The sequence below is a fragment of the Xenopus laevis genome, chromosome 8L, assembly GCF_017654675.1.
Source record: "Xenopus laevis strain J_2021 chromosome 8L, Xenopus_laevis_v10.1, whole genome shotgun sequence".
In the NCBI taxonomy this organism is placed as follows: Eukaryota; Metazoa; Chordata; class Amphibia; order Anura; family Pipidae; genus Xenopus; species Xenopus laevis.
Window position 1 is genome coordinate 69,896,355 of NC_054385.1, and position 26,110 is coordinate 69,922,464.

Genomic DNA, 26,110 nt, shown 5'->3' on the forward strand with positions numbered 1-26,110 from the left:
CATCTCCAACACAATGCAAGAGTGTACCCTTTAGTTCCCATCTGAGTAGCAATTAGAGCCAGTGTCAGACTGACCCACAGAGATACCAGGAAAACTCCCGGTGGGCCCAGGTGTCAGTGGGCCTCTTTCTTCAATCCATTTGGCATATTTCATGGTCATTCCCTATTTCTTCATGGTAACAAAGAGGCTTAATAATGGAATAATAGAGTATAGTATGTAGAGAAAAGTAGGGATGCACCGAATCCACTATTTTGGATTCGGACGAACCCCCGAATCCTTTGCGAAGGATTCGGCCGAATACCGAACCGAATCCGAACCCTAATTTGCATATGCTAATTAGGGGTGGGAAGGGGAAAACATTTTCTCCTTCCTTGTTTTGTGACAAAAAGTCACGTGATTTCCCTCTCCACCCTAATTTGCATATGCAAATTAGGATTTGGATTTGGTTTGGCCGGGCAGAAGGATTTGGCCGAATCCGAAATCCTGCTGAAAAAGGCTGAATCCAGAACCGAATCCTGGATTCGGTGCATCCTAAGAGAAAAGAGACTATGAGAATAAAGAGGTTGAGTGAGGTGAGGAGGTATAATTGTTTGGAAAGTGGGCCCTCAGCCTAAGGTTTTCTGGTGGGCCCTTGGCATCCCAGTCCAACACTGCTTAGGGCATGTGGTTAAGACAGGGCTCATGGTGGGCTGCACCTTCTGCTGCTCCCTACCTTGTGCCTCTGAACAATGTGCAGGTTAGTGGGAGGGGTTGCTGCTTAACACAGGCAGCTCTTAATTGAAGGTTCAAGGTGTATAGTACCAGCAAGTATGCATCGTTTTACATTCATTTATAACAACCAGGGTTTTTTTTACAATAATTTAACAAACAAGGGTTACAAAATAGGGCCCTACTTTCAAGAGCTCACAATGATTTTCAAAATGAGAATGAAAAGCAGAAGTTTGGACAGCACTCACTTACAAGCTTCTGGTATATATCAGTCCTACACAGTTAGAATGACACATCTATATCAGCAGCCTGTTTGACTCACCTTCGTTTTATCATCCACAACACGCAGCCCATCAGCAGAAACCCAGAGGATGGCTTTCACAGACTTCTTTCCAAGCTTGAAAGGGGATCATATCATTAGTATTTACATAAGATAAGAAATATGCTTGCATACACAAATGCACATTATATAAATATATATCACACATACATATTTACACTGCATAAAGGGAAGGGAGTACAATAGGGCTTCTGTACATAAACCGATTAAAGGATTATGCACAGCCACTGGTATAATTTGCTCTAGCCCTGTAACCCAAAGCCACCAATTATATCTTTGTTTTCACTCTTCTACCAGCAACAGAACATTAAAAAAATGACTGCTGACTGGTTGCTACGGGTTGCTGGACTTTTACCATATTTTGAGGGAACCCTGAATGTACCCTGGAGGCTTAACATGTTAGCTTCTCCATTAATCCCCATGTGTGATTTTCTATACACATGTAGCTGTAGGCTTCTGGTATATATTTAGCTACCATGATGATTTGCCCACTGATGAGCACAGGTACATTTCTCACTGTCTGCTATTTGCCACCTGATAGCTTTTTCAAGGGAACTCCAGGTGTGATAGCAGCAAACAAACACAAGAGGAACATTCCCAGGAGTGCATTCCCATTGTGCAAAACAAAAACTATGGGTAAGGGCATTTCTAATTATATTCATTCATTGGTGGCTGCAAAGAAGATACATGACAATCCCCTGACCTGGTGTATTTAGTGCATGGATAATTGTCAGCCTCGGGTTGCAGAAAGCTTACACAATATAACATTCAGCCAAAGGATATAAACTATAACTTTTAAAAGTTTATGTGTGCCTTACTCTATCATATACATTGCATAAGTGCCCCATATAAAGCTTCTGGCTGCAGTTTCATGTAATAGTTGTATACCAATCTTTTTTCCACCTGATATATTTTCTCATGCACAGAGGTCATATTTAATATGATATGCTACAGCCCCACATGTCCCCCTTATGAAGGTTAAATACATGAGACTAAGAAAATAAATAGACATTTTTTGACTTGTCACCGGTTCTTTGATGTGAACATTTGGATTCTTTCCTGTATCTTATTAAGTCAATCCATGCATATGACATGCTTTTCCCAGCCCTTTCATCTTATCTGCTAGTTTCATGCTGCAGAAGATTTCCTTTTTCCTGGCCCTTCGGCTCTTTCTAATTCCCCAGCTCTATACTGCACTTTGTATGCAAATGCACAGAATGGAGGTTTTAAACCCTATGCAACCCACTTTGAGATTACTATGATGAGTGAACAAAAGGCCTAACTTGGCAATAAACTGTTGCAGGAGATGGGGAGCCATAACCATCTGAAAGGCTTTTTGCCATTTGTTTTACTTGGAGAAATAGCAAAGCTACAGAAAGTGCTGTGACGGACCCTGCGGGTGTTGTACTTACATTCACCCACTTAGATTAGGTTGATACTGTATGCATTCATCTAATATCATGAGGCTGTGCTTCTATAACCACCTTATTTTCATCTTCCAGCTCAAATATACTCTACAAGAAGTGTTTTGCCACTGCATTTACAATCATAAATCAAAGCCTTAAAATAAACTTGGAAAAAGAATAAGACTTTGAATAAAAAGATGAAAGGGAAGATTTGGGCTGTTGAATGGGAGTGATGGGGAGAAGGCATTTAACAGAAGGTTTAGAAGCTGTGGCATCTGTGACATTATATGCAATTCAAATTGTGTGGCAGATTATTACCACACAGTCTGTCACTGACACTTCCATTCTTTCTCATAATTATATCCTACATTTTTCTAGCTCATATTATTTTGAAAATCTTAGTTTCACTGAGAATTGAGGATCATTTTTATTTAACACGTTGACATAACCACTGGGGAGAACGGATTCTGTATTTAGCACTTTGCTTTCAATAGTTACGTTTGCTTTACAGTGACATTTTTCCTTAAATTATTCCATTGTCAGTACAATGTGCTTCTGTATGGGCTCCAACGTGTAACTAATTGTTTTCTTAGGGTTGTGTTGTTCACATATATGGAAACTGAGTAGTATTCAGACCCATTACTGGGGGGATATATTCCTAAACCCCCAAAATTAGTTGCCATTGAGTCAGTTGTCTTTATTATTAAAGTCCAAGATTAGACTATACAAATTTACAGATACCCGTTTAGCCCATCAATTTATTTAGACTTTTCTAAAATGATTCAGAAGACAGATGTCAAGCCCAAATCATGCTGAGGTCCTTGCAGTATCTTATTCACTAGAACAGAGCTATCCAAATGGAGCCCTTTTTGATGCCCATTAAGATATTTTATGGTTCCAATACTAACAAACAAAGAGAATGCATCTCACTATATTAAAAAAATTGTACTGCACTAGAAGCAGTGCCTCTCATTTCCTTTTATCCTTTGCAAGGATTGTCCAGTGTGTAACCCATCAGCCTTTGCTTAAGAAAAAAATTAATGTTATGCTGAGAATTCCAAGCAGGGCCGCCATCAGAAACCGCAGGGCCCCATACGAAAAAATTTCCTGGGCCCCCTGGGCTGCGCCCACCATAAGCCCCACCTACAGGTCCGCCCTCCCCACCCCACAGGACCACCACCCACTACACACTAAAAAAAACATTGGTGGCTATGGTTCCCACATGTTAATAAAACAATATTGGTGGTCAGGGCCCCCCCCCATTGAAAAAAACATTTGTGGTCAGGGCCCCCCATTAAAAAAAACATTTGTGGTCAGGGCCCCCCATTAAAAAATATTCGTGGCTAGGACTCCACATGGTGAAAAAAATTGGTGGCCAGGCCCCCCCCACACGTTATAAGAAAATTGGTGGCCAGGGCCCCCCTGAAACGTCCATGTTACACTTACTTCATTAGTGTGGCCCACCTGCTGTCAGTGAGCTGCCAACTACAGAAGGGAGGAGGGGAGCACAGGTGGCTGCATCTTCTTCCAGTGACAGCATTTTCTTCCCTTATTGGTCACAGAATTTCAAGTCCTGGTAAAGCTGCATGGTGATTGGATCAGCTGGAGAAGTTCAAACCTCAACTATCCAATCCCTGAGCAGCTCAACCGGGACTTAAACTCAGTGACCAATAAGGGGAAGTAATGGACAGAAGATACCTCCCCTTGTGCTCCCGCCCTGCCTTCCCGAAGTCGGCAGCTCTCAGAAAGCAGGGGGCCCGGCCAATCAAGAAAGTACGGCGTGGCCGGGGCCCCCCTTACCCTCGGGCCCCCTACAACTCTCCCCCCTGTCCCCCCTGATGGCTGCCCTGATTCCAAGTGCTAAGAGCTGGTTGAGAAACTATGTCAACCCTTCTGCTGGTAGAAGAATTTTGTCTTGCTTCACATATAAGACTAGTTCCCATACCATCACCAGAAATAAAGCCTTTGTCCAGCAAAATGATCTTGTATTCAGGGTGGATTGTGTTGACATTTAAAGGAATTGTTCAGTGTAAAAATAAAAACTGGCTAAATAGATAGCCTGTGCAAAATAAAAAATGTTTCTAATATAGTTAGTTAGCCAAAAATGCAATGTATAAAGGCTGGAGTGATTTGATGTATAACATGTCAGTCAGAACCTGCTTTTCAGCTCTCTTGGTTTACACAGACTGGTTACCCTGGTTACCAGGCAGTAACCAATCAGAGACTTGAGGGGGGGCCACATGGGTCATATCTGTTGCTTTTGAATATGAGCTGAATGCTGAGGATCAATTACAAACTCACTGAACAGAAATGTACCATGTGGCCCCCCTTCAAGTCGCTGACTAACTAAGAGTTATAGAGCTGAAAAGCAGGAAGTTGGATTCTGGCTGTTTTATTAGACATCTGTTCACTCCAGCCTTTATATATTACATTTTTGGCTAACTAACTATATTAGAAACATTTTTTATTTTGCACAGCCTATCTATTTACCCAGTTTTTATTTTCACACTGAACTGTTCCTTTAAGTAAAACAGAATTGTAAAGTTAACCTACTGTTTTCAGCTTCTTCACTGCATCTTCGCACACGTGCATCCCTCTTGACTCCTCCACTTCCACATGTCCAAGGTACTGTGAGCAAAAGAAAAAAACTGGCTCGGGGCTTTTTAGAGAATAGATATCCTGACTCTAGTGGTAAAATGTTTTAAAATGTTATGAACTTATGGCAAATGTCAGCCTGGTAGAGAACTTAGGATTTGCCTATAAAACAGAAGCTTTAAAAATGCAATCCCTTTAAAACCTTTTTACAGAAAGCATGCAAATTACAGGAAGGCCATCTCCAATAGACTCCATTTTAATCATATAATTCTAATTTTTGAAAATTATTTCATTTTCTGTAATTATAAAACAGTAATTTGTACTTGATCCTAACTTAAATATAATTCTCCTTATTTAAGTAATAATAATATTTTTTTAGTAGACTTAAAGTATGGAAATCCAAATTACAGAAAAAAACTGGAAAACCCCAGGCCCGAGCATTCTGGATAACAGGTCCCATAGCTTTAATTATTTAACACCAGATACATGAAACAAGCCTATTGTTTTAACAGAGGTGAGGCTGTCAATAAACCTGAAGGAAGTGCATCTGCTTTTTAAGAGCTTAGCAATCAGACAGTTATCACTTAAGGGTGGTGGCAGACGTGAAGATTCGGAGTTGATTAGTCGCCCAGCGACAAATCTCTTGCTTGAGCGACTAATCTCCCCCGAATCTTCACGTCTGCCACCAACCTAAAGGACACTGCCATCTCCCAACTTCTCTTTAGTGTCCAGTTGCCAGAAATGCACTACCTGCCACCATGCTGTGTTTAAAGGGGACACTGACCTTTTTGTTCACTATCAGAGAGATACATGATTTTATTGTCAACAGCCACTTCCAGTTCAGGTAAATATGGTTGCACTGTGTATGGTGATCAGTGGCGTAAATAGCGCCCGCAGGACTGCACCGCAGGGGGGGGCCTAGGTCCTGAGGACCCTTGTCGCTACCAGGTTTTAAACAGAGCTTTCTCACCTTCACGTTCTGGCCAGAATAAATCAAAGATGGCCGTGCATTCCACCTGTGGAACGCACGGCCATATTTGACTTTTTCTTTGACTTTTTCTCTTACATTGTAAGTGTTGCAAGGTATACACGTGCTTCATCAGTTCTCGGAGGGGGAGGGGGCATCCCATGTTTGTCTGCAGGGGGCCCCTACTCCACTGATGGTGATACTCACTAAATGCCAAAACAGTGTGGCACAGTGTGGCTCTTTCATACTCAATAACCTGTGCAGAGTCTGTCAATGGGGAAAGGCAGTTTGATCACTGCAGGTATCTCTGAGATGAATTCAGTTATTCCATATAATAAGAGGAGATCACTCCAAAATAGCAATATGCTTTGGTTGTGCTTATTAAATATACTCGCGTATAAGCCGAGTTTTTCAGCCCCCAAAATATGCTGAAAAACTCTACCTCGGCTTATACTCTGGTCAAGCACAAAAACGGTCGCCGGCGCCTAAGAATAGTCGCTGTCGTCTGAAATAGTCGCCGGCGACTAAGAATAGTAGCAAGTGCCTAAGAATAGTCTCCGGCGCCTAAGAATAGTCTCCAAGAATATTTGCCGGCGTCCAAGAATGGTCACCGGCATCCAAAAACGAGCAGCCGGCACCTCCAATGGGAGCAGAAACCCTCAATTTTTTGATTGAAACTTACGAGAAGCTGCTGCATTTCTCACCCTAGGCTTATACTCGAGTCAATAAGCTTTCCCAGTTTTTGGAGGTAAAATTAGGTACCTTAGGTACTCGAGTATATACAGTACTCTCTCTGAGAGGCTTATGGTAGATTGTAAACACTACAGCCAGAGGTTCTTAACTTTTTTTCTGACTGGAGCCAGCCTAAGTGTGGGAAGCAACTTTGTGACCCATTATTAGGTTTAGAGTTAATTTTCTATCTGATTGTATTAAAGGTGATCACCCTAAACAGCATGGACCTAACCCACAGGTTAAAAAAAACCTTTTATTATGCCATTGTGTAAAGAGCAGCATATCATTATTGATGTATAAGCATAATGATAGTTATTATGCAATTGTGTAGCTTAGAGGAAAGGTGTGCTTGTGCAGCTATGTAAGCTTATGATCATGGGATAAATAATGTCAGTGGAGCCCTATGAGAATAAGTATTGCGGTATGAATAGAATGGCTGCTTGGCCAGGTATAATGTATAAAATTCCTGTTATGTGTACAAACTACTATAAGGCCTATTTATCATGCTGTGTAAAAATTGGAGGAAAACATCACTGGTGACTTTGCCCATAGCAACCAATCAGCAATTAGATTTCATCTGAGGCACAGGAGATAATTGATTTTTTACACAGCATGATAAATAGACCCCTAAATGTTTCCAGGTATAATGGCACTTTTTGACTGTATTGGCCCAGAATTTAAACTGCAGGTCATATTTTTGAAAAACAAAACCCAACCATAGAAGAAAAGGAAGACAACTGGGATGCACTTGGGTATAAGTTCACTATAAGTTATGTCGGAAATAACTGCTACGCATGAAAAACTACAGTTTGGACTTGTTAGCAGTCAAATACTGATATTAGCACCATGGCCTGATTAGCAAATAATGACTCACCCGCACAGGAAAGCTGCATTTCCCCCTTCTTACAGCCTCCTCATCTGCCCCCCACTGGTGCGGCCTACTGGCCTCAGGGACATACGTCTGCTTCTTTCTCCGCAGGCTCTGACGCAGTTTGTTCATTTCAGGCGCTGCAGCGCTAAGGAAAGAAAGGGGCATTTTATCCTGATCCACCGGTGTCTCAAAACATGTAGACATTTTTGAAAATACTGTATTTTCGTTTTAAATTTCACAAATTCACTGTAGCCCATATTCATATTTTCACCTTCCTGGAACTGTGGGCTATATGAGATTGGTGAGACCTTTCATAACTGAATGTACAGTAGTTGATGTTTGGCCTCAGGAAATGGAACTAGCTCTGTCTATTACTGAGCAGCCTGCTGACCCATAAATGTCCCTTTACCAAACACATCTGCGAGCCTAACACAGACAAATATTCTGAAGCTAATAAATGGGTTACACGTTCCCAGAATCCTCTCTGTCTTTCCTCTCTCCACCCTTCCACACATGTTAGTGGAGATTGAAAGCATATGGCAAGAGCAGAGAAAAATAACTTTTTCCCCCTCATTGACGAGAAAGCAGCCGGAAATGAAGGATTTGAGAGAAAGCTGGAAAGAGAGAACAAAAATCCCAAGGCGCTTATTGCAGTTCTATTTAATACACCCTTAATTAGTTCCAACACGAAGGAAAGAAAGAAAAATGTAAGGGCACTCTAACACTCCAGCCCTGATATATGTCTTCATTTATTGATTTTAGTGCGTGAGAATTTTAAAATGGCTTCCCAAGTGCATTTTGTCTTTTGAAACCTTTCAGGCATGAGAACTTTCTCTAAAGGGCTATGATTTAATAGGTTATTAATCAAAACAGTGAATACAAGAGCATGCTAATTATTATAGAAGGAGCTTTTAGGAGTGAAATCTACTAGCACATTTAACATCCACCCTGTGAGTGTTGCAGTTCAGCAACAGCTGGAGAGCTGCAGTTTGAAATTCTCAGTATACTGTCCATTGCCAGGGCGGGTTTACTTTTTGTATTTTTTTTTTACCATTCAGGAACCACATTGTAGTGGAACTGAATTTACTAAATCCAAATACCCATTTTTTCATACAGTACTAAAGCAGAGCACCAACACTTCAGTACAGTCACGCTGCCTCACACTTAATCTGCTAGGAAAAGCAGAGGAAATAATAGCGCAAGGATTTAATATCCAGCTATTAAGTGAGCAGTATAATCCTGTCGCTGTACAAATTGAATTAACCCTATAGGATGAAGTGAGAGATGGGTCCCATCGGTACTGCCTTCATTATGTCATAGTGACACTTCCATAACATACTCCTTACTTTATCCTCCTACAGAAACACAGATTATTATTGATATAAGGACAGATTGGCTCTTATCATTAGTAACTAGTCCTGGCAGGACACATTTATTATCATAAACAAGCTGGGGATTAATACATATGCTTGTGTTATGTTAAATTATTTGATAATATTTTTAACCCTTCCACATTCATAAGAGGAAATGGGTTTGTCATTGCCTAAGAGTGGGCAGGGGAGCTATAATACATTGAGGGATGTGAAATTTCCTGTGATACCAGAAACAGCAGAGGAGGTGTCATTTTGTTAGGTGTCCCTTTGCTTTGTATCACCTGGCAGTAGGAAAAACAGTCACCCTTCACTTAGAACAACTAAACAATTTCACCCTCTATTGAAAGGGACTGTCTTAATGCCTTTAAGCTCCATTCTATCTACATTTCTCTGCTCTACATAAATAATATTTCTGTATTTAATAGTTGACTTCGGAATCTCAGTCTAGCAACCACTAGCTCTATGTTTTATATATGTTGTCTGTAACTGTTAACAGAACAATAATTGTGAACAGGGATAGTGAGAGTCCAAAGGTTTCCATTCACAGTTATTACATATTTGGAATATCATGGGTTAATGGCATGACTGCTTTTAAGCTGTGTGTGGTCTCTCTATGTACCGTTTCCTCACTACTGGACACCCGCTGCTCTAGTAAAAGGAGAGGGCCGAGCCCAGGGAGACAGGACAAGTCAGTCAGAGCTTTTATTAGGATGGTTTTGTCTAATAAGCAGCTAATTAGCAGTGAATGAGAAGAAGAGAGTGGTACAGCAGAGTTGCTTAGTGTGTGTGTGTTAGAGATGGAAGCTGAGAAATCTAGCTTGCTAGTGCTGTGTCTCTGCTTTCCAACACTTACCAGCACTAAGCCTTTCAAATCTATAACTACAATTCTGCTAAACATTATGTTAATACTGCCTGTGAGCAAGTGCACTGTACACTGCTAGTACTGTTTCCCAGCACTTCTACTGCACGTTATACTAATATTAACACACTGAAACAGGTCCGGACTGAGAATTAAAATAGGCCCTGGCATTTCAAGTATACAGAGGCCAAATCAGCCCACTAAATACTGACTTTCTATGGCACTTTATAGCAGCCCCTCTGGCATTTGCCAGAACCCACAGATTGCCAGTCCAGCCTGCTCTGAAATGAAACTGCCTCCCTGCTACTCCAACACACCCTGTGCTAACAGTATTACTACTCTACTTAAGCAGTGCGCTTTTGTGACTTCACAAACACTGAATCGCCAATGATATGTTGCTGTTTCATTTTATGTTATGTTTTACAACTTTTCTATGTGTGACTGTTTTTCTAATATTGAAGTGTAAAGTGTCATTTTCACAGCAGCTCTGGGGAGGGGGTCGCTGACGCTGTAAACTAAATTGACACATTTAGTTGATACATTTCTTATTTTTTTCCCTGCTGAGCAGAATCCCTGAGTTTCATTAAAGGAAGCTGTTAGAATTGATACAATAGTTACTAATACTCCCTCTAATGCTGCTGAGAAATGTATCAACTAAATGTTGCAAAATAGTAACAGTTTAGAGTCTGCGCCTGAATTACTGAGCTGCCAGACTCAAAATTAAATTTTGCCTACTAAAAAAAACATAATTCTAAGCTTTCCAATGGACATTATTTAAATATTTTCAGTGGTTTTAAAGTTATTTGTAAAAATGATTGTTATTAAAAGCAGCATTGATTAATTCCTGGTTGTTACTTTTTAAACAATGTTGCAAAAGTCTTGGTTTCCCAGCAAAGACAGGTCTGTTAATCGGCTGCCTTGTCTTACATTGTATCAACAGTCTGAGCCACCAGTGCAGAGAATAGAAACGTATAAACACTGCTTTCAATAGCAATACATATTCAAATAACTTAAAACCTATAGAACATTTCTAACAAATGAATATGGAAAAGTTGCTTAGAATTATGGTTTCTTTTATTAGGCAATTTTTTATTTTGGGGTTGCCTTTTAAAGTTTAAACTTAGATTTTGTAAAAACAGTAAAAAATAAAAAATGGAAAGTAGTTGGAAAAAGTCTTTATTTCTGGTAAACTATCTAAAAACCAACTGAGCTGAAAAAAGTGTTGGAAGGTGCCCCTTTAAAGGACAATGCTCAGTGGGCCTGATGTTAAGAAATATATCAACTATTGTATCACATTTTAAACGTTTTCCCCTCCACCCGGAGATCTGCTTCCTGGGAAACATGAGAAGAAAAATAAATGTTAATAAACAAACTTAACAAACTAAATGACAAAAAAGTAAAAAATAAAAAGCGAAATGCAATCGAAAAGTGTTAATTTACAGAAACTAGTAAAACCAAATAATAATTTCTTTCCAGAAAAAGGGACAGTTTTCTAGAAGAGACATTTTTTAATACAGGCTGCATACGAGATGGAGATTGGCTGGATTTTAGTAGAAAAGAAAACTTTTGTTTAGGGCAGGACACCAATTTATAAATGGGGTCTCTCATCACACTGATGTTCTTAGGAAAGGACTGTTTTGCAATCTACAGTTTTCCTTTAAGCTAACAATCTTCAATTCCCTGTACAGACATTTACAAGTGTCAGACTTACAGTGGCGGTGGGAGCGGCAGGGTGGTATTTTCTGGGCATCCAAATGTTGAAGAACACCAGTGATATAAGATCAAGTTAGAGATGGTTGCAGATGTCCACTGAAAGAAAGAAAAAGAAATGGTTTCAGACGTGTGAAAGGGACAAGCACAAGCTGACACTCTCTCTTTTATTAAGTAACCTTCCAATAAAGAGAATATAAAGACCCCTGTTCAATGAAGCAAAATCTGTGGATTTAATGCATCACTATGCACATTATGATCCCTTTAAGTACTGCTGTCTGGCCTTAGGATGAGGCAGACCCACTTCCACAGCCACATCTCTCTTTTAATGCACATCTGCTATCAGTGAAATGATATTTTGCAGCTGAACCTGTCAAATCCCCTTAACGTGCATGGTTTTAATGCCATCTGACTAAAAGCCAAATTTTTGGTGCTCTTCCCACTATCTTTATCTGTGTACTTTCCACCTATAAACAATCAAAACTGGACACAAAGCATGACTGATCATAGCACATTGGTGATTAGTTACAGCATGTTACAATTTAACATCTATATTAAAGGAACAGTTCAGTGTGAAAATAAAAAACTGGGTAAATAGATAGGCTGTTAGTTAGTCAAAAATGTAATGTATAAAGGCTGGAGTGACTGGATGTCTAACGTAATAGCCAGAATACTACTTCCTGCTTTTCAGCTCTATAACTCTGAGCTAGTCAGCAATTTGAAGGGGGGCCACATGGGACATATCTGTTCTGTGAGTTTGCAATTGATCCTCAGCATTCAGCTAAGATTCAAAAGTAACAAATATAACCCATGTGCCCCCTCCCCATGTGTTCCGACTATGTTAGACATCCAGTCACTCCAGCCTTTACACATTACATTTTTGCTACTATTAGAAAGACTTTTTATTTTGCACAGCCTATCTATATCTATTTATCTATTAAGTTTTTATTTTTTCACTGAACACTTCCTTTAATCAAAGAGGTCCTACTCAGTTTGATGCAAAATTAGGGGCTGAAATAGAAGCAAGGCATACAACATTTAAATTAGACTGTTCAAATGAATAACTGTACATTTAAAATTGCCAGTTTAAATGAATAATCGTGCATTTCAAAATAAGATATAAAACAGCAAAGGAGCCAAAGCTACAGGGCACAATATCCAAATAATGTGATAACAAATAGACGTGGGTGGTGCTGCTACATTGTCTAAAGGGAAAGTTAATTACACCGGTTACTGCAACCAGTTCTGCAGTATCCATATCTGTCAATTTTTACTTTCTTTGATTATTGTAACCCATTTTGGGAAATATTGAACCCTACAACCTTTGAAGAAACCCCAAACCCTGAGACCCCATAGGGAATGATTAAATATAGCAGCAGATGGCAAGCTGGAAAAGTTCCAAGCCCATACTGTGCTGCATTCTCTGGGTTATCTAACTAATGTTGCAAACAATAAACTAATAAACAATGGTACCTGGACAACTCATTTCTTTCATTAAATATCAAAACAACTTATCACCAGATTTGATCACATTATAAAAACTACATTATCTGCATATTCACAATAAGCCTGTCTACAAATAAGAAAAATGTATATTATATATTCAGGTCTATAATGTCAAGCAATTAAAGTGTTTTAATTATTTAGATATTGTTAGATATTAACTTTGGCATGCGTAATATAAATATAATTTGTCCATACAGGCAAACCTTCATCAAGTTCTAAAGAACACAACACCCACCATTTCCCAGCCATGTCTACTGCGCCTCCTGTCCAGCAATGATCCTGAAATGTCAGTTATCCCGACTGCAACTGTTTTGGCAGCACAAGTGTAAAACAGCTTGAGGCACCCCTACAATATGGAGATACTTGTACAGTCGTACATTCCACAGCAGCAATACATAATTGAAATAGTTAAAATGATCTGTACTGCATACTTGAGTTTATTATTAATGAACTGTACATAGCCTAAACGATAAAGTTACTGGTGCCCTGAGAAAATCTTTTTGGTCATCCCCTGATAGCAGCCATACACTAGGTATCTGGCCAAATGGCTATAGGTCACATTCTATTGTTCTGTTTGATCAGGGCAATGACCAAGATTTCCGACCCCATTCACTTACTCAACTACACATGCATTTTACACCTGCAAACAAGGTTGATTATACCTGGTTGCAGCTGCCCCCCAAGGTGACATACATGCCCAGATGTAGTGGAAATCTGGTTATGCATGACCAGCTTTGCTCCCAAAATAATATTCCTACAAATAAATAAAAACTGAAAATCGGTCAGGGCTCCCACTGGGCCCCTGGAAGTCACTGGTTCTAATGTCTCTATTGTTAACCTAAACACATGCCAATATAAGATGCAGACTCAGTCCCTTTAGACCAAGCTGCCATCTTATGGGCTAATGTGTGGGGCCTTTCAGCAGCCGTCTTGATCAATATCTGACCAATGTGTTGGGTAGCTTCAAGAGATATCTCACGTATATGAGATGTTTATAAACATGTTATAGACAAAATACATGAATAATATAAATATATATCCTAAACAGTACTTAGCTAGGAGATAATCAACTATCTTCAATGCACTGGTTCCGAATCCACAAAACATGCAGAGATACAGGCCCCGCATGTGTGCCGTCCTATTGGATATTTCTATGCCTCAATCTATTTATTCATTATATGGCAAATAGTTTTGTTTCATTTGCCTTTAAAATTTCTGCAACAAAGTAGAAGTTCAGCAGAACCACCTTCTAAGACTAATGCCTATTTTGATGCTACACAACCCTGACCTCTTTTAAAGCAAGGCCATTTTGTCTACTTTCTTCCCCTTCGCACTACAATAATAGAAAAGACTGTCTAGAAAGTCAGTCAAAGAAGTCAAGCTACTGCTGTATAACCAATAAGTACCAGTCTCCCTATATTTTTAATTGGCCCATCTTCTCCAAAGTGTCATGACAACTCTGAATGAAAGGTGACAGCACTAGTTGACTATTTGATACAAATAGTTGTACTGTGTATGACACATGTAACACAGGGCTCAGCTGTCAGTTGTATCAGCACAAGTTGCTCCCACGTATCCCAGGAGCATGGTATCTATGGCAACAGTTGCCAGGTTATAGAATTATGGCTTGTAGAGTGCATTGCAGGGGTGAGCACTTTAATGATGGGAGCAGATAAGCTGTATAGGGGCCCTGTGTACAAGGCACAGAGAAGAGTGCAGTGTAGCATCACAAGACAGAGGAGGGAGAGGTGAAAGGAACGTTAGGCCTCCCACAGAGATTTTCTAGCTTAACAATCCCCCACAACCACAGAAACATGGCAGTCTCTGTAAATCAGACTGCTTAGCACAGCCATAAGGTTCTGATCTGTGGTCAGCCTCCCAACAGAGTTGGCCTGGACTGTAAGAGAATGTAAAACATCTTGGCAAAGATGCTCTACTGAATTACTATTTTTGCTTTCAGTGGACAGAGTGGAAAGTAGTAGTGGTAATAATAAATGGCTCTTATTTGCATGAATGTCCTGTATTTTAACAGGCAGCTTGCAAATGTACAATAAGCATCTGAAATGTTCCAAAAAAAAAAAAAGGATATACTTTAGGGATGTTCTACATTCTACACCCACCATCTACAGATGTGCTGAAGGATGTAGGTTTCTTTTAAAATGAATAGGATTCTTATGGATGTACAAAACACCTCTGGATGCATTAATGTCTCTTCTAATTAAAAAAAAAACACTGGTACAAATTGCAACAAACACATCAGGCACCTAAAATATGATGCAATAAACTTTCAGGTACATCAGACCCTGCCAATCTGTAAGAAAACTGGTAAGACTATAAGATCAAGACAATGAATGCTAAACATGCTCAGTGCACTGTATCTCACTCAGTAATCAGCTTCTATCATTGTTAATCATTGGCCCATGGTGCCTTTATTTAAGAACAATTGTCAATTACAGGTGGGGGCAAAGTGCAGCAGTACTTGGGGCTGCCACCTGGCTGGTATTTTACCAGCCTGGCTGATAACAATTATGCTTGATGCCAATGTAATTTATAGGGAAGAAAGGTGAAAATATAGGATGGACAGTATTTTTTTTTTCTAAAAAAAAAAAAGTGGTACCGCTAGTAATGCTGTCGGAGAATAAATAAACAATATCATCCCTTACTCTATCTGGAGAAAGGGGAAAGTAGAAAAAAATCTGATCTGGACTTCTGACCACTTTGCTTAGTAACAAATTAGGATGGTACTTCACCTACTGAGACCTTTGCATGCATAGACAGGGCAGATTACAGACAGAAGATGTGGATTCCATTCCTGTAAGTGCATACACACATTATGCCAAATCGGCGTATCCTCTGCTGGCATTTTTCCACCAGCTGAGAAAACGCTGTGTCTGACAATATCATTGAAATCAAGTTCATTTAAAGGCCATGTAGAACTTCCATAAAACTCTTTTATTGTACTCCCTAGTTCTCCACAGTAGACAGCTCAAACAATATTAACTAATGATGCAAGAGCAAATTCCACTCAGAATCCAGCCTACCACTACTATATCTGTTACCTTGCTACTATATAAAATATAATTGGGAGATAACAGATTCTTACTCAGAAAGACTTTATCCAGTGTATTGCTTTACAAAAAAAAAAATCTATCCTCTCCAATAACACTTTAACCCTTTGTCTGTCAATGATGTACAGTATATGCTTTGTCATCCTCAAGCAGAGGTACAGCCTGCAAACGTCATTTCCAGGTTTAAAGTTACACTATAGCCAAGCAATGTGCTTTTTGTGAACATGCTTATGCTGGCAGGTAAAGGCTTAACCCTTATAATATGTTGGAGTAGTATGCTAGAAGATGTATTATGGCAACCTATGGATTACCAGGTGGAGCAATAGTGTTTATATCTTTGTTAAGTCCATAAATGCTCTCATAAACTGTGAAAAGCAGAACAATCCTCTTACATTTTAGAGCAATATTTTACTGGATATCATGCACCCCTAGAGATCTGCAAATAGCTGTCCAGTCTAACTAATCCCTTGACAAGTACATACCGTACTGAAATATTTTGCAAAAACCAGGAATTTACCAAAACTGGATAAAGTCCAACCCTTCTCATAGAACATCTGTAATTGTTAAAATAACGCTGTTTACATAAATCATTTCATACAGGAGCTCCATTCCTAACCCTTTCTACGTACATGCACCCCTGTCCAGCATATCAGTGGTAATGAAATAGCTATCACTTTATACCCAGATACAAAAGCAGAAGTGGTGTACATGTCCGCCAGTGGTTAACAAAGAAAAATGTTGATGCAAACTCAGGAATATCTGGCCTTGCGCTGTCAGTGGATACAGGGTGATGTAGTTTTAGCTGAAGGGCTGCTATAAAGTATTCATGACATCTTGCCTTACCGCATACAATGATCTACAGATGCAAACAAAAAAATCTGTGATGCACAGTGGAGATGTTTTTCCCTTTACCATTGTATAAAAGAGCTGCTGTGGGAGTCCAGGGCAGTTGCCTCTACTTGTACCTTCTAAAGATTACTCGGAGTGAGCATGATACATGCAAGCCAGACTGGGGGGCTTTGTCAAGAGCTGGAAGTATTATAAACCAAGTGAATGAATTGAAGGAGTAAAAGGAGTTACGGCAGGGGCTTCATGCAGATGGTCAATACACTTCATTTCCATCTACCATGCAAATAATTAATATAAATGACCTCTCACTCATGGTGAGGTGAAGGAAAGCTGGGGGGAGGTAACAGGCCAGCGTGTGCCACAAACAATACCAGTCTCCTATTTCTTTATGTCACTTGAATAGGCTCAGCACGAGCGTCTAAGTAGAACACAGATGCTGTAACAACAGAAGCCCCCGCCCTTCATTTACCCCTAACAATACCACTCTCCTCCCTTCCACCAACTAAAATCTCATTTGCTCCGGCCCCAGGCCTTATCAGGACATGCTAGGCCTCAGAGCAGATTGAAGGTGGTTGCCCAGGAAGAAGTGACCCAAACCCCCTCCCTCTCTATTGTGTCCCCTTGTTTTAATTAAGCCCCAGAAAAGTCAAAGTTGGCAACAGCTGTTTGGGGAGGAGGGAGGCTGACAGAGTCCAGTGTTGAGGAGAGACAGGACAAAAGCTTTGGGCAGTGGACAGGGTATTGAAGGCAGCTGGGGAGCAAATACACACACTCTCAAAAAAAATATTAGGACAGCTGTTTGCCAGACACCCCTCCCCCAAACTAAAGCTATGGACCTCGGTCAAAAATCATCAACAGTTGGCAAAAGTCGTGGGTAGCTGGGTCAAATCATCTTCATGGTGTGTATTGTTTATTTGTATCCCCTTATGCCTGAGCATAAAACTGATGATGAGGAGATGCAATTGTAACTGTATCCACAGGGGAGGCAGGTGTTGGGATCATTTAACCCTGGCAGACTCCTTGAACAGACAGCAGCCACATTCACTGGAACGATTTATTGCTTATGCTCTCCACTTGTTTGCATCAAAACCATCTTTCAGTGGGCTTCCACAAAAAGCAAAGTATATATGCATTTTACAGTTAGTTACACTTCATGCTGAGACATGTAATTTGACAATACCCACAGAGCAAGACGTTGGGTATTTCTAAATAAATCTTTGTCCCAACAGCCTCTGCTATGGTGTCAAAAAGGACAAGATGCCAATATGGGCAGGTTAGCAGGGTACAACATTTTTTTTTACAGTGAATTAGCATAAACATTAAAGCAGGAATCACATATTAATATATCCCACTCTGGACTAGCAATACATCAAATTCTATATAACAAGCTCACCAAATGTAGCCTTTATTAACCATTCTGATGCTTGTGTTACTTGTGATACAGTCAAAACCAAGCTAATACTCCAAAGGAGTGTCCTATGGAATTTACACCAACCCACCTTATTCCATATCAAAGACAGAGTTGTGTTTTTTTTTCTCTTTTCAAGAATGATTCCGTTTTTGGGAGGGTTTTTTCCTAAAGTAAATATGACCCTGCACTTCCTTCCTAGATTGCCTAGTTCTGCGTCTTCAAGGGTGCGGACCCCCTTTGACTGTGCAGGAGACGACGGGGAGGGTGTGTGTATGAATTTCAACAAAAGGATTTCCTTCCGGAGAGGCCTTGGTCAGTATCTGCGAGTCTGCCTGGAGCTGAGGAAACCCAGTTTTGGACATTGGCGAGGCCCTATTTTTAACCTCTAGGCAGCAAAATATATCTCAGGTCATACAATCTCTAAAACTTGCCCAGTTTATATAATTTCACCATGAATTCAACATCTGTGTGTGCATGTGTGTCTCCTATCACCAATAAGCACAATTGGAAATGCTAGTTCAGTAATGGCCAGCTAAGTATGCTTAGTATGACAGAGTTAAACCAAGGGTCTGTCACTACATTTGCACAAATCTGCTTATGTATCAAAAAAAGGTCAGGCCTTTCTAATGGGTCTGTTTTGCTAAACATGTTCAGAGAACTATAGAAGTGTCAATGCTAGAAAAGAAAACTACACACAAGCAGACATTGCCTATAATAAATATGTAATTAGCAATTGGGTACATTCCTCCAACTGTTAATACAGGGGTATGATGTTCTTATTCACAGGGTTTCATCTGCTTACCATAAAAATTTCTCATACCTATTCTAGACCTCTTCTTGTTAGCACCAACCATACAAAAGTAAGAGTCTATCTTATGACAAAAACCTGTGTTCATGCACTGGTTGTTGGGTCTTCCTTCGACAAGGGATTCCTGGAATAAACTAGTTAACAACATGATTGCATTGGTTAAAATCACCCACAAAGCCAAAGCTACCTAAATTCCACAAAATTTAGAGTCCCTGGTGAATATAGAGAACCTGGGCCATTACTCATACTCACCCTCCTACTCAGTAAATGTAAAATGTTTCTTTGAGCTATGAAGTTTATACGGTAACAAACTGACTTTATAAACGTATTTTTGATACTTAACTGGTGACAAACCAATGCTATTTTATTGTATGTTATGAACCAAATAAAATTCACCTTTATATAAAACAATCTTGTACCTATAAGTGGAAATATTTATTTGGGCAAAAATTACTGAAATATTCAGAAATGTTTTATGTGTCTGGCACTGGTAAAGAGAAAAGTAATCACCCTTTGTCTATTTTTAGTTGGCCATTTATTCTCATTAATTTAATGGACTCCGCAACAGATATCTCAACACTATATTAAAGTAACAAGAAAGCAAAAAATAGTCAACAATATATACATTAAAACTGAGGTTGTCGGATTTTCCGCTCTATCCATCTATCTAGGACAACAGACAGGCACTTTCCCTAAGAGCCCTTCAAGGTGCGTACTTCATCATTTTTCCAATTTTCCCACATCCCCAATTTGGTGAACAGCCCCACAGTTTGGGAACCACTACCCCCAAAGGAACAGTTAAGGCCAATTGCTCTGTTATAAACCATTATAGAATCAATTACCTGTCCCACAACTAGAAGTTATATAAAAAGTTCCAGCTGAATGGCACAAATCCATATATTATTTAAGAAATAATTCACCACCGATTGTATGGATCTTCAAGATTACTTCTAATATTTTGCAACAGGAGGTATGTTAAAGAACAGGTTTTCTACACCTGCTGTATAATGCCAGAGGAGAAAATGCAGATTTTGTCCCCTACCCCCTATATGTGTTGACATCAGCCTGTGACTATGCATCATGGGTGGATTTTTGTCATAAAATGCTCAAAAGTGCCCCAAATCTGCCCCATTATGTGCAGTGAAAAACAGATTAAACTCTTTACAGTGCTCAAAAATAAGGGGCAGAATTTGCATTTTTTCCACCAGTGACACAAGCCTAAAAATTGATGTGCCTCCTGTAATATATAAAGAATCTAGACGTAATCTTTAAGTGTAACAGGAGCCTTATAATACACACATTTCAATGAGTCATGTGACACCAGTAAATACCAATTACAACAAATGAACACAAAGCCCCATTTACAAGGTTATATTTTACAGGTTCCTGAAGGCTCTTAGTAAGTAAAGTCACTTTATGCTTTAGTTTTACTTTCAGTGTACAGCTGTCATATAACACAAACAGGACACTCCCTGGAGCTTATTATTCTGCATCACAATAATTGGAGCTGAATGAAAATGGTAAAGTACTTCTTTACTTCAAATGTATAAATCTGAGCCAGCTTACCCTCTCGGGATGCCACCTGCTCTCACTCTGCTCAGACATATAGAAATTCACAGTATTCCTAACATACTCTTCAAGACACACAGTATACCAGCCCCTGGAGATCCACAGATCATCGGTCCTTTTCCCATTTTTTCAAAACCAAACATACTTAGATTTTCATCTCAATTCCTTTACTATAATTATCCCCAGCCAGTTTTTTGAAACTACATTTGGAATACTAACTATACCAGGTGAGCACTGGAGAGTATTCCACCTGACTCGATAGTGTACATTATTTAGTTAGACAGAAGACTGAAAGCAGAATTTACAGGAACCCAGTAAATATGCATTTTGTGGTTTTTAGACCTTACCATCTACCAGAAGCAAGAAAATGAGATCAGAGGTGAGGTATAGAGAGAGCTAAGCAGTCAATAGTTGCACCTGCAAGACAACACATAGGGGCACATTTACTAAGGGTCGAATATCGAAGGTTAATTAACCCTCGATATTCGACCATCGAAGTAAAATCCTTCGACTTCAAAGTCGAAGGATTTACCGCAAATACTTTGGTCGATCGATCAAAGTAAAAATCAAACGAATGATTCGAAGGATTTTAATCCATCAATCGAATGATTTTTCTTCGATCAGAAATAGCTTAGAAAACTTATGGGAAAGGTCCCCATAGGCTAACATTGTAGCTTGGTAGGTTTAAAGTGGCGAAGTATGTAGTCGAAGTTTATTTTAAAGAGACAGTACTTCGACAATCAAATGGTCAAATGGTTGAACGATTTTTACTTTGAATCGTTCGAATCAAAGTCGAAGTCGTAGTCGAAGGTTGAAGTAGCCTATTCGATGGTCGAAGTACCCAAAAGAAACCTTCGAAAAGTTTTTTATATTCGAATCCTTCACTCGAGCTTAGTAAATGTGCCCCATAGTGCGACATGGTACTCTATCTGACCAGACAGTAGTTGGATAACATACAAGGGGCCACATGCACAGTTTTATCAGTATGTGTTTGGCCAGCTAAAATACAGAACAAGGAGCTATGTGGAGTTACAATAATGGTGTAGTTTAAAATAGTACATTATAAGTAATTATCTTAATAATTATATATAGCAAAGCTTTGTGCATGAATCCCGCAGTTCATACACAAGCTAGGGCTTGGGTATTTTAATACAGAAACAATTCATCTCAGTCTGCTGTGTTGCTCTGTGTGTGTAACCAAAGTGAGAGTACAAGTCAATTGGTCAAATTGCTAAGTCTGTAACCACAGTCTGGTTGCATCACTAAGGGAAATGAATGTCCTCTCCCCACAAAGCCATGCATTTATTTTCTTAAGTCTGAGCAACAGGCAGCTAGATCTGCAGATGGAACAGCCAAAGAGAGGTGAGTCTGTGTCATTTCACAGTGCCTGAGGCGCACAGACACCAAGTGAGTCAGAGAGCATTTGGGGTGGGAGAAGAGGGTCAATCTCAGGGATGCTGACTGGCAGTGAATAAAACTTCATTACTGGAATCACCAGGCCGGGAAGCAAAGCTGTGGCTGACTTTAAAGTTTAAATAGCTCATCCCAAAAATCTAAGCAACCGAGTCAAGTCAAAGCAAAATAAAGCACTCTAAAATGGAAAGGAAAAGAAGGGATTAACTGGGCACAATAATAACAAAATAATAGAGACACTGGCATAACTAGATATGACTGGGCCCCACAGCAAATTATTTTTCAGGCCCCCAAAATGTCTAGAGGTTGACCTGTTTTACCAATATTTATTGAAATTCTATATGAATAAGGCCCTTGTAGGGTCCCCTCAGGTGGACTGGAGCCTTGGGGGCCCACCGGTGCTGCAAATGAAGCAACCTCCTCGCAGTCCCCTGGGGCCCCCTCACAACCTCTGATTCCTTGGCTCGCTGTTATGGTGCGATACACGCGCATTCATGAATACTACTCACAGGTTTATTTATGTATGGGGCAATCGGGAGGAGCAGGTCTGGGCCGGAGGGGGCTCATGAGTCCCGGGGCCCACTGGGTTTTTACACGGTGTCCCAACGGCCCAGTCCCCCTATACCTCTTGGGCCCCCTGCAGCCACAGGGTCTGTATCCTCTGTAGTTACGCCCCTGAATGGAGAAACAAGCTGAGATATTAGCCTCCATTCAGTTGCTAAACTAAAGGTGCCCATACACAGAGATATCCGCTCGTTTGGCGATGTCGCCAAACAAGCGGATCTCTCTCCGATATGCCCACCTTGAGGTGGGCATTATCGGGCTGATCCGAATGTGGGTCCTAGGGCCCAACGATCTGATCCTAACAAATGTGAACGGGCGGTCGGATCACGGGACCGCATCAGCGAACAGTTGCGGCTGCGATCCGACGGGATTTTTTGTCCCATCCGATCAAGATCTACCCGACTTTCGGGCAGATCTCAATCGGGGAAGCCCGTCGGGGGCCTCATACACGGGCTAATAAGCTGCTGACTCGGACTGTCAGCAGGTTTTATCGGCCCGTGTATGACCACCTTAAGAATGACGAGTTTTGTTTTTCCATGTTTATTTTGAACAAGCTAAAAGACTCCAGTAATCAGTGATCTTAAACTTCAGTTCCTCCCACTGATGAGAATTGCATGCTGGGAGCTGAACCATTTCAGACCTCCCTACTGTTTCATTCTCCACAGGACAGCCACAAAATGCTAGATATGGGACTAGTAACATCCCTGTTGCAGAGGGCAAGAGTAAAATGGTATACTGAATTACTAATTTAAGAGTTCCCAACCTGGAACAACAAAACCGTATGCAAAATAAAACCATATGTGAAGCTTAGGGAATGTTATAAAACCAATTATGTATGACAACATTGTTTAAAAACAATGGGTGAATAGCATAAGCACAGCAGCAACAAAGGCAAGAAATGACAATATGCAGAATACACAAGCAGGAATAAACACAGCTGGATGGCCAAACACATCAGCCCCGTAATTCTCACCCTGTCACATACGTTTCTTTTGCTGTTATCCGGAAGACAGGCAAAGAACTAACAAATGCACAGATGGTGCAAAGTAATGCAAATTCACATTAAAGACACCTTAATTAAATGCAGGTTACTTTAATTGAGTATGCACACTGAAGCACTCTTCAGTCCATGGATAAAAAATCCAACATTTTCAAAGTAATCTTGTAAATGGATTTTTAGTGGCCATATTGCTCTATGTGAATCATTTCTGGCCAGCAGCTATAAACGGCAAACAATGGGAAACATTCCCAGCCTAATTCAGAAATTAAACTGGCCCAACCCAATGTTGTTGCATAATTATGTGAAAGGGGCCAAAACTTCAGCCTGTCCCCTTCCTTTCCTTATGGCATTCAGTGGTTGCATTTGCTACTTGCTATCCAAAGCTTATACTTATCTCCACACTATTCTTTTAATCCCTGTTCTAATTATTTATTGTCAGACTAGGAAATTACAGTGGCTAATGCTTACTCGTCTAACTTGTTATTACAACCTCATAACCTGAACATCTACACACAAAGTGATTCATACCACCATTATGTTAGACTCCTCCTCATCCTTCTTCTTTGCTCAGGAAAATTGCTATTTTGGTTCCAGAATGTGAAGGGCGAAATAAGCAGGAAAATATAGCACTGATAGGAAATGTTTAATGAAACCCAGTTATAGACCTGTCAGAGATGCTGCCTGTGGAAAAAGTGCATTCGAACTCAAAGGATTTTATCTACACTGCAGAAAAGAATATTGAAACAATTTTAACAAGAGGATTCATTAGCACAGGGCCACACAGGCATTAGCAATAGAAACAATATAGCTAAACAGACAAAGATACTTTAAGATTACTGCTAAATCCACACATACAAGTCAGATCTCAAATATGTATATAGAAAGTTAAATAAAAAAATATGATACAGGTATGGGATCCGTTATCCGGAAACCAGTTATACAGAAAGCTCTGAATTATGGGGTGGCCGTCTCCCATAGACTTTATCCAAATAATCAAAATTTGTAAAAATGATTTCCCTTTTCCCTGTAATAATTAAACAGTACCTTGTACTTGATTCAACTTAAAATATAATTAATCCTTATTGGAAGCAAAACCAGCCTATTGGGTTTATTTAATGTTTACATGATTTTCTAGCAGACTTAAGGTATGAAAATCCAAATTATGGAAAGATGCGTTATCCAGAAAACTCCAGGTCCCGAGCATTCTGGATAACAAGTCCCATATTTGTATAGAAAAAATAATACTACAGGTAACTTCTCTTATTATCTACTCTACATCATACTAAAAGTTTATTTGAATATGAAATTCCCCTTTCAATTACTTATAGGTTTACAGGTTATCATTGTGACTTGTGGTATGCTGCAAAATATGCTGTCACTTTATATGTCACTATGATTTAGGTGTTATTAATAATAATAATCATTATTATTATATAAAGAAAAACTGAAGTAGAGCGTTAATACCATGTTTCATGCTTTCAGCAGTCAAGAGTGCCAAGAATGAGAACGACATTCAATTCCTCCCTCTCCATCTTCCCAGATATCAACCTCCCCCCAGGTTCAGTCACTTCATGATGAGTCACGCTTTCAACAGAGCAGCAAATTCTGATAAATAACAGAAGGATTGTGTGGTCCCTATGACGCTAAGGGAAATTTGTACAGTAGCTAATCTCTTCAGCCAGGGGAATAATGGCCAAACCTTATTAATACAGATATGATAACTATGGGAGGCAGAAATAATAGGAGAGGAAATAATTAGTATGCGTGTAAGCATGATACAGATTTCATAAAAGAAAAACCTCTCCCAGACATCAGCAATGAGATTCTGACTAGTGTATAGCAAGAATGAAAGAGATTGGTTGGTGAAAAATCAAATCTTGGATGATAGACCAGATTCGGGAGTTTTATATCGTCTTGCATCGTTCAAAGCCCATTGTGTGGTCTGGTGGTGCTACATAGATGACATTTTCATCACGTGGAAGGATGGTGGCAGGGTCCCTATTGTGGTTCCACAAAGAGATATGTGACATACATCCCAACATATCATATACTTTAAATATGGCTAGGAGATTGGTTAATTTTTGTGGACGTGAAACAATAATGGTATTTACAAAACCTGTAATACATAAGAGCCATAAATAATCTTTAGAACCTGGATAAATTATTTCAGGATTCAAGCAGAATCCAAGCCTTTTTGCAGAATTCAAACCTGGCCAAACCTTGGCCTAAACATGTAATCACAAGACTTTTTAAAAACATTTTACCAGATGTTGCCGATTTTTAATATTCTGGTGATTTTGCTAATTAGTATATACAAATTAGGATTTGAATTTGGGATTTGCACAATTTTTTGTGGTCGAC

General features: G+C 39.7%; 1 protein-coding gene across 2 annotated transcripts in view; it reads right to left on the bottom strand.

Moving 5' to 3' along the window:
* Window positions 1-26,110, bottom strand: part of LOC108698619 (numb-like protein) — a 51,667-nt gene that overhangs the window by 11,611 nt on the left and 13,946 nt on the right. The window contains exons 1-5 of one of the 2 annotated variants that reach the window (XM_018230237.2): window positions 13,303-13,425; window positions 11,563-11,660; window positions 7,623-7,764; window positions 5,008-5,082; window positions 1,031-1,105 (exon numbers count right to left, since the gene is read on the bottom strand). In XM_018230237.2, coding sequence (XP_018085726.1) covers window positions 1,031-1,105; window positions 5,008-5,082; window positions 7,623-7,764; window positions 11,563-11,660; window positions 13,303-13,305 — 393 coding nt within the window. In that variant the 5' untranslated portion in view covers window positions 13,306-13,425. Of the gene's footprint in view, window positions 1-1,030; window positions 1,106-5,007; window positions 5,083-7,622; window positions 7,765-11,562; window positions 11,661-13,302; window positions 13,426-26,110 lie in introns of those variants that run through there. The other variant, XM_018230238.2, reaches the window with a different exon arrangement.